This window comes from Acomys russatus, chromosome 20, assembly GCF_903995435.1.
Source record: "Acomys russatus chromosome 20, mAcoRus1.1, whole genome shotgun sequence".
In the NCBI taxonomy this organism is placed as follows: domain Eukaryota; kingdom Metazoa; phylum Chordata; class Mammalia; order Rodentia; family Muridae; genus Acomys; species Acomys russatus.
The window spans coordinates 61,193,608-61,211,566 of NC_067156.1; the positions used below are offsets into that span (position 1 = coordinate 61,193,608).

Consider the following 17,959-nt stretch of genomic DNA (forward strand, 5'->3'; position numbering starts at 1 on the left):
GAACTCAGTGAAATGGCGCAGCAAGTTAAGGTACTTGTGGCCAAGTCCGATACCTGAGTTCAGAAGCCACGTGGTGGAAGGAGAGAAATACCTTCAACAAGTTGTCCCCTGGCCCACATGCTCACACCATGGCATGCCCCCCCCCCCCCCCCGTGTACACATGAAATAAATGAATAAGCAAACTGTCTTTTGGTCTAGTGTTCTAGAGCACAGGCTGCTCTTCTAGAGGACCTGGCTTCAATTCCCAAACCCGACATGATGGCTCACAACCATCGGTAACTCCAGTTGTAGAGGCTGCAACACCTTCTTCTGGCCTCCAAGGGCACAACGCATGCATATGGTACACATATATTCATGCAGGCAAAAGACTCGTGCACATAAACATAAGTAAATAAATCACGTTAGTGCTTCTGTAGCCTTGTATAGTCTCTATATAAACATTTACTTTTTTTCCTTTTGCTAAAGTATTTTATAGTAAATCCTGGACTTTTATCTATATACAGCTCCAAAAATAGTGCCATTTTCTTTTATAATCTCACACCATTATCGCATCCAACAAAAGCAGTAATACTCCCGAGGCATAATCTCATGTAGCATAATCATATTTCTCCTGAATTCTCAGAAATGGCTGTTGGCAATATGTTAAATTAGAATTCGAATTCACACATTTGGTTGTTGTGTCTCCCAAGCCTTTTTAAAGTAGAGCAGTCCACTTCCTTTTCTTTCCCAGCCATTATCATATTGCCGAAGCCGAGCCGCTAGTACAGACTCTTCCCTATTCTAAGCATGGTTGGTTTGGTTGTTGTGGTTGTGGTTTAGTTTGGTTTTGGTTTTTTTTTGGGGGGGGGGGATATCTCCTGTGGCCCCCCTTCTCATTTGTTCTCTGGCCCTCAATACTTACTGGAAATGGGCATTTGTACTAAAGGCTTGCATAGATTCAGACAGATTCATCTTTCTTGGCAAGAGTTCTTCACAGGGGTCCAGCTTGCTTCCCACACCAGATGGGACAGTTCCCTTTAGTCCTGTTCTGTGGTGGAGACTAGACAGGTTTCCCCAAGCTGCAAAGGTGAAGCCTGGCGCCCACTCTGACTGGGCCCTAAGGAGGTGGTCAGGAGTAAAAGAGAGCATAGGGCTGATGGCCTTCCAGGAAGAGGAAAACACCCAACTCCCCTGCCTCTTGCTTATCACAGAGGATGCACCATGGGGACAACTGAGAAGGTGGCTGTCTCAGGGCTTAGAGGCTGGAGTTGTCCCTTGTGTCTGTGTTTTTGTTCTCCCATCTCTCCAGTTGCTTGCCAGAGAACTTCTTTTTCCTCATTAGCACTATGTATAAAAACAAGTGCTACTTTCATTTCCTAATCCGAACACTTGGGTTCTTATCATTATTTTATCCCCTCCCACTCTTTTTGGATTTATATTTTGCTTACTCTCTGATTTTACTATTTATGAATGACTATACAGCTTTGCATTTTTGTGGGGCCCAACTGTTATGTGCACTCGCTGCCTTTGTGGAGGACCCGAGTCTGGCTGCCGGAAGCTTACAGCCACTGGTAATTCCATCTAGTGTCTCCTTGGACACCTGCACTCACATGCACATATCCACACAGACACACAACTAAAAAGTTGGTTTTCTCTTGGTTTTTTAATTCTTTGAGACGGGGTCTCACTGTGTAATCATGGCTGGCATGAAACTTGCTGTGTAGTCAGGCTGGCCTCAGACTCTCAGTGATCTGCCTGACAAGGAAAACAAAGTTTTAATTAAGAGACTGAATTTTTATTTTTCATTATTGTATTTATTTGCATGTGCATGCATGCATGCATGTGCATGCATGCGCGCGCGCGCGCGCGCGCGTGTGTGTGTGTGAGAGAGAGAGAGAGAGAGAGAGAGAGAGAGAGAGAGAGAGAGAGAGCGCATGCACACACAAGCACATACACACCACAGAGCATGTGTGCATGTCAGAGGACAACTCTTAGGAGTCCATTCTCTCCTGCGGCCTTGTGGGATCCATGACTCAAACTCACATCATGGAGCCCGGCCTGCATGTAATTACCTCATGACACTCTGCCGCCGTCCTGGTGGCATTTTTCTGTAACTACACCTTTGGTTGCAACCCCTTCAGGACCAGTTACATTTCACTGTGAGCTATTCATTTATTTTTAGTAATTTCTAAGGTCTCTTCATCTGCTCTTCATTCTTTATGACATGTTTCTAATGTTTTTCTCTGTTGATATTAATCTTTCTCCCATATATGGAGCCCCTGGTTTTATTTAATTAAGTTCCCTTTTCATTCAGAACTGTTTTTCTTTTAAGGATTTTGAGGTCATACACAACTCCTTCCTATCTCTCTATGAAGAGTATGTAAATAGATTTCCCTTTTTTTCCTATCCATTTTATTTTATTTTATTTGGGCTGAATTGATGGCTCAGCAGTAAGAGCACTGGCTGCCCTTCCAGAGGACCCAGGTTCAGTTCCCATCACTGATGTGGCACTTGACAGCTGTCTGTGACTCTGACACTCTGCTCTGAGCTTCCTGGGCACCAGGCACACATGCAGGCAAACACTCATAAATGTAAATAAAATTAAAATTGGGGAAGGGGACATTTTAAATTCATTTTGAATTTTAAGTCTTTATATTCTATCTATCTTTTGTTGGATAATGGATTAGAAATATTTCCTTAATGTTTCTGGTGGTTCTGTTTTTCTGCTTGATTGCTTCTCTGGTAGGCTGGCTTCGGTACCCTTCCCTCTGGCAGGAAACCGAGTCTCATGTATGGAGTGTTCCTAGGTCCTTGCTGCCTTTCTCTTCTGTGCTGCCACTTTTGACCACTGGAGTGGCTCTGCTTCTATGGTAGAGGTGTCCTCCCTGGCTTCAACCACAGTCGGGGCTCCTCTGGTCTCCTCTCCATCATGTTCCCTTCACACTGGCTGTGCCAGAGTGCAACACCCCTGAACCTCTGTCTCAGTGCACTTCCGGTGTACTGCATGTCTTCCTAGGGCTGCTCCCATGTGACTATATGAAGTCCCTGGTGCTTTTCAGCCAGTCATAAAAGATTCAAATAGTCCTTGGGCCATTTCACAGCGGGAAGACCTGCAGGCCCCGAGCTCACCCTGCTGACCTGAGACCTGAGTGCTCTAGCTTGTCTCTTTTCCAGACTCTCCTGCTTTTGCAGGTCAAGCCGGCCTGAAAGCCCACCCACGCTGTGTTCCCTTCCAGGGCTGGGCTTTCTATACATGTCGTCCCCTCCTCCTCCCCCCTCTCCCACAGCCTCTGCAGGTCTCAGCCTATTCATAAAACATAATCATAACAGCTACTGCAGCAAGCCCTTTTTACCCCCTAGGCAAGACAGAAAATGCTTCAAATCTATCTTTCAGTCTTCACGTTGTGAAACAGGCAGGACTCTCATCTTTCAGAAGGAGCAGCTGCGGCACGAAGGTTCCGTGGATTACCTAAGAACACATAGCTACTTAAACAAGGGGTTCAGAGTAGTCGACCTAACTTTAGACTTGTGTCATTCTGCTGACCCCATCCCTGGCCAGCCCCACCCTAGCATTCTGAGATTCTGCCCTAATGGACATTTCTAAGCGGCCACCAGAGTGAGGCTGTGTCTGGGCTAGCACTCCAGCTCCCTATGCTGCCTGCGTTGTCCGAGTCACTGTGCTTGCACGCTATCGCTGGATGCCGGCCACTGGACTCAAGACAGCAGAAATTGAACCCTTGGGGTAGTTAGGGTTGTGAGTGGGCACAGCTCTGCTGTGATCTGACTCCCTTAAGGACTGCAGACTGACCTTGAGATTTGCATCTGCAGTGTACCACCTGCCTCACAGTCTCCCACAAGTTTCTCTATGCCTGAAAAAGGAAGGACTAGGGTGTCAGCAGTTTTGTTTTGGCTTGTTTGTTTGTTTGTTTGTTTGTTTTTCAGTGTTCCTTTGTATGATCCTGTCTTTCAGCTGTCTCTGCAGTGGCCTTGAAAAGACTTCTTTACTCGCCTGATCCCTGTGTGTTTCTGGGTTGTAGACATGGAGTTTTCTACCTCCCAGCCCCCCCCCCCGCCTCCCTCCCTTTCTTCCTTGTGTGTATAGGGTATTGAACCCTCCTGCCTTCCTACCTGAAATCCCAGTGTTGATGGGGTCCTTTTGTCTTGTTGGTTTCTATTCATATACCAGCATAAATGGATGTTGCTCGTGTCCTGGTGGTAAGAGAGGTGTCCTCTGTCAAATCTGGAGGCTGAGTGGGTTGAGCCTGCCTCTCCCTGGAAGCAGTGGAAGTTCGCCTGTGTTCTGTTGGCCCGAAGGATTTGCTGCCTGGGTTCTGCACAGCTATAGAGAAGGATGCATGCCAACTCCGCTGCACTAGGGACCTGACCTTCCAGCCTCCCCCGGCAGCCATACCTCACCAACTGAGTTCCTGTGGAGGCCCCATTCTGCACCAGCCCCTGTGTGAAGGTGCTAGGTCTACATCTCTCCCTGCAGGGGCCAGGTTCTCGGTGCGATCGGTCTTAATCAGGTTGGCTCAAAGTCTTCCCCCTGGTGTAGGACAACTACGGACGGAAAACTATCTGGCTTTTCTGACGATACCCTAAGGCCATGTCCCTGCAGTGTTCTCCTCCACCACACCCCCTTCACCTCAGAGAACCCACTAGAAGGAACTGAGACTCAAGAAAGTGATTTGCCTAAGTGCCCAGCTAGCCGAACTAGAAGCCAGCCTTAAGCTGCCCCAGCTGAGCAGCGCTCTAGCGCCCTCATTCTCAGTGTCAGCGTCAGATTCAGGGAGCAGCTGTCTGACACTTAGGCTGTGCATGGTTATGCCTCAGACCACTGGGGTTCCGTTCTTCCCAAACCTACCAGTGACCAGTCAACATGGTGGAAGAGTCAGAAGCAAAATTTTAATTTATTGGTTTGAGGTCACTATGGGGATTTCTTTATGTTAATCATATTTTTGGTAACTAATAAAATTTGCTTTCTGTGTTGAATAATTTTTATGGAGGCTTAGAGTTAAGTGAGAAGGGATTTTTTTTAAAGATTTGCTTGTTTATTTATTTAATGTATATTAGCGCTCTATCTGTATGTACACCTGCATGTCAGAAAAGGGCATCAGATCACATTATAGATAGTTGTGAGCCACCATGTGGTTGCTGACAATTAAACTCAGAACCTCTGGAGGAGCAAGGAGTGCTCTTAACCCCTGAGCCTTCTCTCCAGCCCGTGAAAAGGGATTTTTAAAAATCATATAAAGCAGCCGGGTATGGTGACCCATGCTTTTAATCCCAGCATTTAGGAGGCAGAGGCAGGCAGATCAATGTGAGTTCAAGACCAACCTGCTCTACAAAGGGAGTCCCAGGACAGCCAATACTATACAGAAAAAAAACCCTTCCTCGAAAAACCAAAAAATAAAAATAAAAATAAAAAATATCATATAAAGCTTTCCTTTTGTAAACACCTAACTTAGCTGACTCAGCAGAAGTTACTGGGCTGGTGAGCATGAGGATGTGGCTCTGGGCCTCACAGAATGACAGGAGGCATAGGAAGACAGACAGAGGGGCTTTGGAGTTGTTCATTCGTTCATTTGTTTGTTTTAGGGCAAGGCACATCTTTCCTGGGTGGTGTGTTTTACTGGGATTTATTCAAGGTTTTACTTTCCATAGGATATAGAAGGGTGTTTCTTAACAAGAATGAAAATGAATGCTGCTTCGGAAGGTGAAGGCAGAAATTGTCAGAATGGCGTATGCATGCCGCAGCTGCCCCAGAAGCCTCGGGAAGGTGGCCAGCTCTGCTCTGAATGCCACCCAGGGCTGCTGGGGCCTGAAGGACAGAGAAGCCACTGCAGCTGCCAGTCAGGGCAAAGCTGCCCCAGGACAGCCCTCCCTCCAGCTCACGCTCCACAGCATAGCTGGTGTTCATTCAGAACATTTCTTTTTGTGTGAATTGTCTGGCTGGTTTCCCGTTATAGGAAACTATGTGAAATTAGCCAATGTCCCCTAGTGGCCACAGTTATCTGCCACCAATGCCAGTACAACAACAGTGTGATGTAATCAGTGCTCCCAGGGTTCTAGTTGGGGCCTGCAGGCCATACTCAGACTTTGTCCAAGAAAAAGTGAGGAAGACCACAGGGTTCTGCATTCCCACACAAGCTCGCACGCCAGAGCCCTGTGCCCGCTCCACCTGCTCCTCATGCTTGAATTAAGTTTACCTATAGTCTCCTTCAGCCCCAGAGTCTATCCTTGCACTGTGTTGTGTATAATATAAAGCCAGTTCTTTCTGTCACAGGCTGGCTGTTTGGGGACAGATCCAGTTCTGGCTAGAAGTAACATGACCTCAAACCTTGTTAGAGTGTGTGCCAGTGAATTAACAACAGAAAGATAACAGGAGTCTGTCACCCAAACATTGCCTTTGAAGGCCGGGGAGCCGTGCCTATGCATTTCCTCCGCTCCCCGCCTTTGGCAAAGTCCCATTAATTTTGTTGAAGGTTTTATTTTCTGCTGAAAATGCAGGAAATTTAGACAACTTTCTTGGAATCCCCCCAAAACTAATACAAACAAGATACATATGCTTCTCTTAAGGAAACTAAAAATAAATGATTTGAAACTGTATAAATTCCCTCTTAAAAGGAAAAGGAAGTTTATAAAATGAGAAGCAACTCTGTGAATTGTTAACCGGGTAAAATATTCCCACAACCACCAACTTAGCCACTGATATTGAGTTACTACTTAGCATGGGGTTTTCAGGCTTTCGTTCCTTCATGTACAGTCAGAAGTGCCTGAGACTGGGTTTCTTGACACACACACACACACACACACACACACACACACACACCCTTGGCTTGCTGACTTGGTCTGGCTCCATTACTATCAGGCAAACTGCATGTACTAAAAAAGAGTGGGGTGTGAATCAAAAAGGCACATATTTTGTTCTGAATACTTGATTGCTCTACCCATGAGCCATCATGGTAGAGCCATCACGTGGGCTTTTGTCTTTGAGATAGGGATTTCCCCTATAGCTCATACTACCCTAGATTGGGAGATCTTCCTGCCTCTGCCCTGAATAGTGTTTTGTTTTATCTTTGTTTTTCTGAGATAGGGTCTGGAACTTGGCTGGAAATCTCTATATAGTATGTAGACCAGGCTGGCCTCGAACTCACATAGAGCCTCCTGAGTGCAGGGATTAAAAACATATGCAAGCACACCTGATTATCTTTGTTAGTTTTAAATGAGCCAAAGTTTGCTTTCATTATTTTATTTTAAGACTTTGTTTTAAATGTGTATGAGTGTTTACCTGAATACGTGTTGGATGCCCAGAACTGGAGTAACAGTTGACTGTGAGCCTCTATGTGGATGCTCAGAACGGGACCCAGGTCTTCTTTGGGAGCAGCAAGGGCTCTGAACCACTGAGCCGTCTGTCTCTGGAGCCCCATACTTCATAAAATGTTAACTGGTCCTTTAGGGAATATTGGATAGAAAACTGATTTACACTGTATAATGAAACAAGCTTTATAAAGGTAATACATTTTGGTTTTTGTTTTGTTTTAAGTAACCATGTTCCCTCTATTCTCTCAATTTGTTTTGCCACAGATGCAATTTGGCTAGCTATGGGGCTGGTGGTCAAGTTGGCATGCTTGCATACATCTAAATCCCAACACTCTCCTGAGTTTGAGGCTAGCTTGGTCTTCAGAGAGAGTTCCAGGACAGCCAGGAGCACACAGAGAAACTCTGTCTTGGAAAAAAGTCTAAGAAATGTGATTTCTGAATTCTTTGCCTTTTTATTTTTCTCATTTAGTAGTAATATCTAAAATGAAAATGTGTTTTGTCTCTTTTAAGTACTTGAAAGTCTGCAAGCTCCCACCTTGGAAAGTAGTCACGTATTTATCTTGGAATCCCCAACTCCATCCCATGTTGCAGTTTTAAGGGCATGGCAGATGCTACTGAATCAGAACTTCACACAAAAAAATACCTAGTAGGGGGCTGAGGAGCTCCATCAATGCCTGCTGCTCATGCTCAGCGTGCTCTGGCCCTGGAATTCAACCCCCAGCACATTGTTTAAAGATCAAGTAGTGCAGAACAGTATGACTAAATAACCTTCTAGATCTATCTAAAGTAAGTCCTCGGGCTTAGGTAGTGCCGTCATTAAAACAGAAGCACTCCAATTAATTGAGTTCATTCTAATTTCTTATCTTTTTACAAGTAGTGATTATTGCCTAACAATGCTTTTTAGAAATGAAACAAAAAGGATTTTATTGCTTTCCTGTCATGTATTATGGGTGCCTACCTCAGAATACAGTCAAAGTAGCAACTTGATAGTGCCAATTAAATTGCACGTTATATGTATTGGGATAGTGTTTCTTGGAAATTAGAATTAACCAAAAGTTTGATACTTTTGTTTTTAGAAAATCTGAATTCCCCTGGTATGCAATTTGCCCTGATTATCTCATGATCTGGTGCCTGGAAGCTGCGTGATCTTCCAGCAGGGGTGCGCAGGCCCATGGCGTAGTTTCTAGGAAACAACACAGTAGGAACTCTGGCTATTTCTTAAAGGATAATTAAAATGGTTAGCAAAGAACTGTTGCCACTTAAAATGGAAATGAACGGGTAGCCGGAACTGTGTGTTGTGTATTCAAGAACAGGCTACTTGACCACTGGGATGAACATGAGGGAGGGAGGGAGTCTAGCACTGCAGCAGCCTGGGCGCCAGCAGCTTTGGAGCTCACGTTAGAATCACATTGTAGGCTTCCTAACTCAGGACTGAGCTGAAGAATTCCCACATTAATAAAATGATGTATATAGAAGTTCTTGGTACAATTTTAGGGCCATAATTAAAACCAATCTATGCAGATACCTGACTTCAAGGCAACCTTAATTATTTCTCAGGAACTAGTACCTTTGAGAAGCCTTGTGGGGATAACTCTAATTGACATCCAGCTGGTGCAGCCTTAGGGCTGCCTGAGCTGTGTGCAGCTCACATCCAGTAGTACTAATGGTGCACACTCGTTAAGTATTTAGAAGTTGTCAGGGTGTGATCAAGAAGAAAAACAGACCCTATCTCATGTGATCTGATTCAGAGTCAACTTAATATTGAAACTTTAATAATGTAAATTATTTATAGTGTTATATGTTAAAGAGATATTGATAGAAAGTTATTATAGTCTGTGACTCATTCTAAGGTAAGCTTGAAATTTTAAATTATACATAATTTCTCATTTTTGTTTCCTAATCAATATACGTTAAAATACAAAAATTGCCTTATAGTCCAGTAAAATTTGATAACCTGTAAAATATCTTTATTCTGTTCCCCTTAACTGTATTTCCAATTAATCTAAATAATGACAAAAACTGTATTTTCTTGCCACTTTATATATCTGCAGCTAAACTGTAGTGCATTAAAAGATAGCATAAGAGTTTAGCAGAGATCCAGACTTGGTGGTACATTCCTTTAATCCCAGCACTTGGGAAACAGAGGCAGTTGGATCTCCATAAATCCCAGGCCAGCCTGGGCTGTATTGCAGGTCCATGCCAGCAAAGACTATAGAATAGAAATACCCTATCTCAAAGGGGGGGGGGGGGGAACTTACCAGAGAAACAGTATCAGAAAAGTTCAGTAGAATATCTAGTAACTCCTTTAAGAGTGAGAATGCTAGTATAATTCTGAAAGATCCTTTTGCCATATCGAAGCAAGTAAATACTGATACACACCTACAGGCCGGCAGAGTGCTGTGTGCCTAGGCCCCACATCTGAGAGGAGAGGCGTAGAGACAATGCCAGCCATATGACATAGTGAATTCAAGGCCAGAAACCCTATCTTTAAAAACGCTAATACGGAGCTGGGCATGGTGGTGTACACCTGTAATCTCAGCATTCGGGAGGCAGAGGCAGGTGGCTCTCTGTGAGTTCAAGGCCAGCCTGGTCTACCAAGTGAGTCCAGGACAGAGAAACCCTGTCTCGGAAAAAAAAAAAAGAGAGAGAGAGACTAATGCGAGGCATGCTCATTGACCTTGACATATTAAAGTTTCTGCTTTGTATTTCTCTGACTTGTGTTTAGCTTGAGTTTAAGTGAGCAAGCTCTGATTGTTTTGGCAAATTACTTAAATATTGGGATAAACAAAGCTATCAGCACATAGTAATCTCAGAAATGTGAGTTTAATATATCAGGACTTAAAATTTACTAGGTTGATATGTAAATTATTCATTAGCATAAAATTCAGAAATTTGGCATCTTGGCATGCTCCTGAAGTCATTAACTATCACATCAGGTCTGTCTAAAATGACCTCAGAAATTTCTGAAACTCATTTCTCATCTAAGTAGGAAGGTAGGGCAGCTAAATGAACATTCTGTAAATGTTATCATTTACCAAGCTGGAGGCTGATCTCCCCCTTTGCTCTGAAAACATAAACTTATAGATGATTATAACATGAAGGAATTTAAAATACAAAGCTGTGCCCAAAAACCGAGCCCAAGAAGAGCAAGTAGCTTCAGTAGGGAACAGAATGACTGATGAGCGGTCACGCCCAGACCCCATGCTGGGAAGAACTAGGCAGCTGGCTCAGCCTTGCTAGTTGCTACCTTTGAGTTTTGCTGTCTTACAGTCACTTCACAGTCAGGTCCCAAAAGACTGTTGTCTTAATTACTGTTCTTATTCACAAATTCCTGAGCAGCCTTCCCCCCCCCACCCCCTCACCAAAATAAACAAAAGACAACAAAAAACAGTTTAAGGAAAGAATAGTTTGTTTGGCTCACAGTTCAGAAGAACACAGTCCTCGCGTGGGAAACAGGTTGGCAGAGCATGAGGTGGCCTGTCACACTGTAGCCTCAACTGGAGAGCAAAGAATGGGGGAATCAACCGCTACCGTAGAGGAATAAACCGTTAAACCTCTCTGGAAATTTCTTCAAAGACATATCTAGAAGTGTGTTTCCCGGGTGGTTCCAAATCCATTCAGACTGATGCTGGGGGTGAACCATCACAACGTGAACTCTGAGAACCCGTGACAGACCCACGGCAGTGTATCTGTAAACATAAGGTCGAGGGGCAGCAGAGCGAACCCCGAGGTCATGCTGATGTGAGGGCTGTTGTTGGAGTAGCTCAGACGTTAGGAGCGTGCTGCACGGGAGCACTAATGATTCAGGCAGAGAACACAGGTCAGCATCTGAGTGGGAGCAAGGCGGACTGCACATTTCTTAGCTCCCATCGCTTTGTACCTGATGAACCTCATTCTAAAGTTCTTGACAGAACCTTGCAGGGCATTCCTGGTGATCTCGTTCTAAAGCTCTTGACAGAGCCTTAAAGGACATCCCTGGTGATCTTATTCTAAAGCTCTTGACAGAACCTTACAGGGCATTCCTGGTGATCTTCCGGTGCTGTTGGACTTGTCGGTGGGCAACTTGTACTTTGGTGACTTCTGTGCGAGGAAACAACACTGACTCCTTGTTGGGATTTCTTTTTTCACAAGGCGCAGGACCTCAGTGTCATTGAAGAAGTGATTCGGATGATGTTGGAGATCATCAACTCCTGCCTGACAAACTCTCTACACCACAACCCAAACTTGGTGTACGCCTTGCTCTACAAACGTGACCTCTTTGAGCAATTCCGAACCCATCCTTCCTTCCAAGACATAATGCAGAACATCGATCTGGTGAGTGCATAAGACCCACTGTGTACCCCGAGTGCCATAAGGCCCACTGTGTACCCCAAGCTGTCCTCGAGCTCAGGCCCATCCTCTTGCCCCCTCCTCCAAAGCACTGGGATTTACAGGAACGGCCACCACACCCATCCTGATCCCTTTTTAAGTAGTAAAGGTGACAGAGTTCGGCTTCGCAAACCGTGGTGGGAAGTATCTACCAACAGTGAATCTCTTTGAACATGAACTGTATTCACACTTGCTTGCACTGACAGTTGTGTTGTACCTGAGCATGTGCTTTGCTCCTTTCTCCCCTCAGGCCCCTGCTGCCTGTTGCAGCCACTGTGTGCTGATGCTCCTGAGCAGCTGGAGTGGCCTTGTGGGAGGTTCTTCTCTGTTCTCCTTTTTTCTGGCTGCTTCCCGTGTCCTCCTCTTGCTGTTCTCTGTGTTGGTAGAGCATATATACCACAGTAGTTTCCTGGAGGAAAGCTGATGTGAAGCCACTTTTTTGTGTGTGTATGTGAAGTCTCTTTTTAATTGATATTAATACACTTGTAGAGTGTGATATTTCAGAAGACTTAACACCATGCCCGGTGACAGTCCTCCCACCTCTCAACTATTGCTCCAGCACCCTCCCTGCCGTGCAGGTCATGGACTATATAATCCCTTGAAGCCATTTATAAGTGAGCTTGATCATGGTGTCTTGTCACAGCAGTAGAAAAGTAACCTAAGGCAGTGAGCAAAGATGCTTTCCCATAACAACCTCAGGCCCTCACATATATGTGTTCACTTATGCAAACATACATATACGCACATGAAAAGGAGGGAGTGTATAGTGATCAAATATTCTCCAACATGTATCTTTTCTTTATCTTGAGGCCACTCATAGTTTTCATCTTTAGATATTTTAATTTCTGATGTATAAACATATTTTTATCTTTTGTATGTATATGTTTGTGTGTGTGTGAGAACAGGCACGTGTGTGCCATAGTCAACATCTCAGGGGCTAGTTCTGCCTTATTTGAAACAGAGTTTCTCTTTCACCAGCGTGTATCACGGGCCACCTGACCCGCAGCCTTACAGGCTTCTCCTGTCTCCTCCACCTGCCATCTTACCAGGGGAGCCCTGGCCTTACCGACGTGCACCACCATGCCCAGCTTCATTTGTCCTCTGAGAATCTAAACTCCAATCTTCACCCACTGAGCCATCTTTACAGCCCTGAAATGTTTTGTTCTATCGTTTCTCTCTAGGATTTTTGGTCTATTCATCCTTTACTTGTGAAATGTCACGGTTTTCTGTACCTTGCTTGTCATTAGTCACTTTTAGACTAAGGGCTCGTTTTCGTTGGTATCAAGTTTGGGGGGAATTATTTTTCCCCTGCTGTTTCTCTGGGAGCCCCTTGTTCTTGGGAGTCTTCTCTTATCAGATCTTTAAACATTGTTTCTCAAGGCTAATCATTGCTCTCAGGTAAGAGTCAGGCTCCCAGCAGCGCTCTCTCAGCCTGTCTGCAGGGCTGGAAGGCTGGGTCAGGAGGAGGGAATTCCCTAGGGAGTAGGGAATGGCTTCTCAGTGGACACCTCTTGGCTTTGTGATGACACCTGGATATGTGTGGAGTTTCTCATCAGGATTTTGATATTTAATACTTTCCTTATCCTTAAAAGGCAGTTTATTAAATTAGGCTCCTGTTCCCTCCCATAAACCGGTGAAGATTGGTGCGTACTGAGCCGAAGTCAGCTTTGGGCCTTCACTCCCTCCATTCTAGACTCTTACTGCACACACAGCACATAACTGCTGCTGAGTGCTCTGCAACCCTCAGAGTACCTGTGAATGAACCATCATTTTGCTTCCCAGTGAGGTGGTACAGACCTCTGATCCCTGGAATCAGGAGGCTGAAGCACAGCGTTGTGAGTTCAAGGGCTAGCCTCAGTAACATTAGGAGACCCTGGGCTAGCCTCAGAAACATTAGGAGACCCTGGAGACGCGAGGAGGGGAGCAGCACAAACAAACAAACAGCGCTATACTGTCAGGTCAGTTCCTGCTTCCTGAGTCCCTCGGGGTTGCAGCTAGAGCAGAACATGGAGCGGCCCCTCCCCCTCCTCCTCATCCCACACCTGTGTCTGCTATCACACAGCTGTGCAGCTGCCGCCACTGCAGCATGGTGCAGAAGCCCGACACACATGCTTGTCTCTTCAAGTGAGACTTGACATTCTAGGCCGTTCTTCAAGTCCTCGCCGCTGTGAACCAGTGCTCCACGTAGACTTGTTGGTATTTGCATATACGAGAACCTCCTCGAGTCATATCTCAAACGCCTCTTTTCCGGAGTGCAGAGGGAGCAGCAGGCAGTGTTGGTCAGCATGCAGGAAGACTTGGGTTTGATCTCAGCTCTTGGTTGGGAGCACAGAAATATTTTTCTAGTTCCAAATCCTCCTCAACTCTGGATTTAATTTTCATGAACTCCTTTGATTTATTTTTTATGTGTGTGGATGTTTTGGCTATGGGCGTGTATGTGTACCACAAGCATACAGTGCCCAAGGGGCCAGAAGAGCAGCTCACATCCCCAGGACTGGACTTACAGTTGGCTGGGAGCTGCCCTAACCACTGAGCAATTTCTCTTTCCCATAAACTGCTTTTAAAAATGAGGGGTATTAGTATCAATAAAATCATGAAATAAATTATTACGAAAGGGATACCCATCTCAAGTTGTCCCTGCCTTCTGTAATGTGTTTTTTTTTTTTTTTTTAAACTATAGACTGTGGTTTCTAGCTTAAGGTTTTATGTTAATTGCTTGCTTTGGTAGAAGAAGAGTGCGAACACCAGGGATGGGAGCCATGCACCCCAGCTGGGATCCTAACTCTCAGGAAAAGGTACCCAGACCAGACCCAGGCACTCCACCCTGTCCTCTGCACAGCCCACTCTTAAGGAGTAGACTGTTGGGTGTAATTGCTCTTTGCTGGGAAAGCAGCTTTATAGAGCAGAATTCATCTGACAAATTTATTTCTGGTTCTCATTTGTACCCTTTTTGGAAGTGAAGCACTTACATTTAAGAATCAGGATGCTCAGGAGTTAAAGGGCCAACAAAACCCTTTCTCGGTGCGCATTAGAAGCTGTGTCAAGCTGCATCAGGCTCAGCTCCCTGGAAAGCTAATGAAGGTGGAATGTCTGCTCTGTCACCAAGCAACCCCACTACCATACAAAGCTATGATAACATGCCATTTGATTGACAAGCTGAATCTGTACCGGGAAGAGCTGTAAATACCCAGTGAGAAGAAACAGTTTGAGGCTTTTAAAGGTAAGAGATCTCATGACCAAGTATGTCCTTTGTAGGGACCCAGAGGCTTAAACTGTCACAGTTTCTCTTGGGCATGTGTTTCCTAAGCTGGGATGACGGCTGCATCTACCCACTGTAGTCTGATTCTCTTGCATCAGAGGGGACATCTGTCATTGAGGGGAAAAAGATTATCAGTGAAGCTGCTGCAAGGGCCTGATGGCACAAGTTTGTGGTCACAGCTTCTCAAGAGGCTTAGGCAGATCCTTAGGCAGAAGGATGGCAAGTTCAAGGCCTGCCTGCGTGAAAAGAGGATCCTCCATGACTGTGTTGTCGGTTTGCTGTCTTCTGTCCTTTTATCCTTTTAAATCAATACAAGGCCAGTTGCAGCCTTTTATGCTTAGGACACTTTGATGCATGCCTACGAACATCACCTGGGAGTGGGTGTTTCAGTGGTGAAGTCATCTTTTCTTCCATATCTTTTTCAAGCTCCAAGGTAGAGAATAGTCTTTGTTTTCCAAGTTTATTTAGATCTTTGCCTTATAAAAATGTTTAAATATGACAGTCCTTGCCAGCCTCCATGTCTCTCCTCTGTGTGATCCCATTCGCTGTCTGTGCCCATCTGGCTGTCCTTGTCCTAGCCTGGCTTTTGCTTCCCTCCAGTTGCCTTTTCCATACTGCCCTGGTTAGGGTTATTATTACTGCGATGAAACACCATGACCAAAGCAAGCTGGGGAGGAAAGGGTTTATCTGGCTTACACTTCCACATCACAGTTCATCATCAGAGGAAGTCAGGACAGGAACTCAAACAGAGCAGGAACCTGGAGGCAGGAAATGAGGTAGAGGCCTTGGAGGGTGCTGCTTACTGGCTTGCTCTTCATGGCTTGCTCAGCCTCCTTTCTTTTTTCTTTATTTGTTTGTTTGTTTTTGTTTTTTGTTTTTGTTTTTGCTTTTTTGAGACAGGGTTTCTCTGTGTAGCCTTGGCTGTCCTGGACTCGCCTTGTAGACCAAGTTGGCCTCGAACTCACAGTGATCCACCTGTCTCTGCCTCCCGAGTACTGGAATTAAAGGCATGCGCCACCACACCCAGCCTCAGCCTGCTTTCTTATAGAACTCAGGACCACCAGCCCAAGGATGGCACCACCTACAATAGGCTGGGCCCTCCTCCATCAATCACTAATCAAGAAAATGCTCTATAGCTGGATCATATGGCATTTTCTCAATTGAGGTTCTGTCCTTTTAGATAACTCTAGCTTGTGTCAAGTTGACATCAAATTAGCACACACACCTTCCCATCTTCTTCCTCCCTCAGCTCTCCCTTCACTCCCTGTCTCTACCTCTCTTCCTTCTTGGGGGTGGGGGGAGAAGCTGTTTAATTCCCAGTACTTTCCATTGTGGTAGCCCAGGTTTTCTTTGTGTTTCTAACAGATAGCTAACTCAGAGCCAGAGCCTCCTGTGCTCCCAGGTGTGATGCTGGTAGGTCTTTGTGGGCTGACACATCTTTGGATGCTTTAGTTTTAAGTTTCTGTTTAAGCCATTTGTTTCTTCTTCATTTTTGCTTTTATTGCATGCTTGCCTAGCATTCATATATCTTAGCTTAGTCTTCATTACAAAATAAACCTCTGAGATATATTCAGTTTAATCCTCAACGTACAGATAATAAAACAGGTTTAGAAAGATCAGTTTGCCACAGCCATACAAGAAAAAGTGATAGCCAGAAGTCAAGGCCAGATACTCTAGTTACAAGGCCCATGCCTGCTCACCTGGCCTCCCTCCTGACCCAGGCAGCAAAGATCCTTCCATTTGTCTTAGATTTGCCTCTTTAGTCCCCAGAACCATGTGATCTAACCATACACACAAGCCAGAAGCTCTTACTGTTTCCTCTCTCCCTCAATCTCACACCCTACAGAGTCCCATCAGTCTGTATGGCAGTAGTGCCCAAAATGTGAGATTCTGTGGTAACCAGGCTGCTTTGTGTTTAGATTGCCTCTGAGACCTAGGCCTGGTGGCTCCCGCGTGGGATCCCAGCACTTAGGAGCCTGAGATAGAGGGGCACAAGTTCTAGGCCAACCTGGGCTACTAGACAAAAAGGAAAAAGAAAAGGCCCTAAGGGATTTTTATCTTTCTTAGGGACATTCATAGAAGCTATAACCGTTTCTAACTCAGTGTGTTCAGAAAGGATGCAGAGCAGAGTGGAAGTGAGCAAGTGAGCCCTGACTGCAGGACACATGCATGGCGATAACGCAGGGTGTGCAGCTGGCCTTCTGTCCAGTGCTTGCTTATCCGTCGTCGTTGGAATGAGCCATTTCATGGCACCTAATCTATATTCAGCAAGTATACAGTGTCTAGATTTGACAGTATACTGCATTTCAGTCCACAAAATCAAATTAACGGCCAGAGCGCTCTGAAACACCCTGAACACACCTTGTTAATGATGTTCGATGCTAATCTCCCTGGCTCCTCCATCCTCCAAAAGGAGACAGTCCTTGGAGAGAGGAGAAGTGGCTGGAGGGAGCCACTTTGCTAGTAACTTATTCTACCACTGGAATCCAGCCCTGCTTGTCCTAAATCCCATGTCTTCAACATCACTTGGAGAAACCTAAGTAAGACTCAAAATGAATAAGGTTTCTAACCTACAACTTTTTGCTAAATACTATAATCAAAAGTAGTACTGTGCACATGGGGAATCCATTACACTGAAGATCCTTTGGCACATAGTGACAAGAACTCTGATAAGGGTTCATCAGTAGCATATCTTCTCTTGGCTCTTTTGTGCTTTACCTCTCATCCTCCCTAAATACCAAAAGTTGAGCTTAGCAGACCTTGGCTGTTGAAAACTATTACTGAAGGAGACAAGGAACCTGCTAGTAGTTTTAGCGGATAGATTTGAGAGTTGGTGTTTTTCAGTCAGGTTCAGGAACATTGAATAGCTCGCATGGGAATGACTACTAATCTCTGAGCACCTTTAACATCTGCAGAAGGAGGTGGGCATGCTTCTCAGTGGGACTTGTATTACCCACTGTACGTCCAGAACAAAAGACAGTGTTATCTGACTGAATTAAGGAGTAGAATCAAGCAGTTAGGACACCATAC

At 45.1% G+C, this 17,959-nt stretch overlaps 3 protein-coding genes across 4 annotated transcripts in view; 2 read left to right on the forward strand and 1 right to left on the reverse strand.

The window, feature by feature from the left end:
• Window positions 1-17,959, forward strand: part of Rpl17 (ribosomal protein L17) — a 390,846-nt gene that overhangs the window by 227,561 nt on the left and 145,326 nt on the right. The gene's annotated exons all lie outside the window — the stretch shown is intronic.
• Dym (dymeclin) overlaps window positions 1-17,959 on the forward strand; it is a 262,842-nt gene that overhangs the window by 183,819 nt on the left and 61,064 nt on the right. For both annotated transcript variants that reach the window (XM_051163665.1, XM_051163666.1), the window contains one exon: window positions 11,434-11,616. In XM_051163665.1, coding sequence (XP_051019622.1) covers window positions 11,434-11,616 — 183 coding nt within the window. The remainder of the gene's footprint in view (window positions 1-11,433; window positions 11,617-17,959) is intronic.
• Ctif (cap binding complex dependent translation initiation factor) overlaps window positions 1-17,959 on the reverse strand; it is a 464,175-nt gene that overhangs the window by 32,222 nt on the left and 413,994 nt on the right. The window lies entirely within an intron of this gene.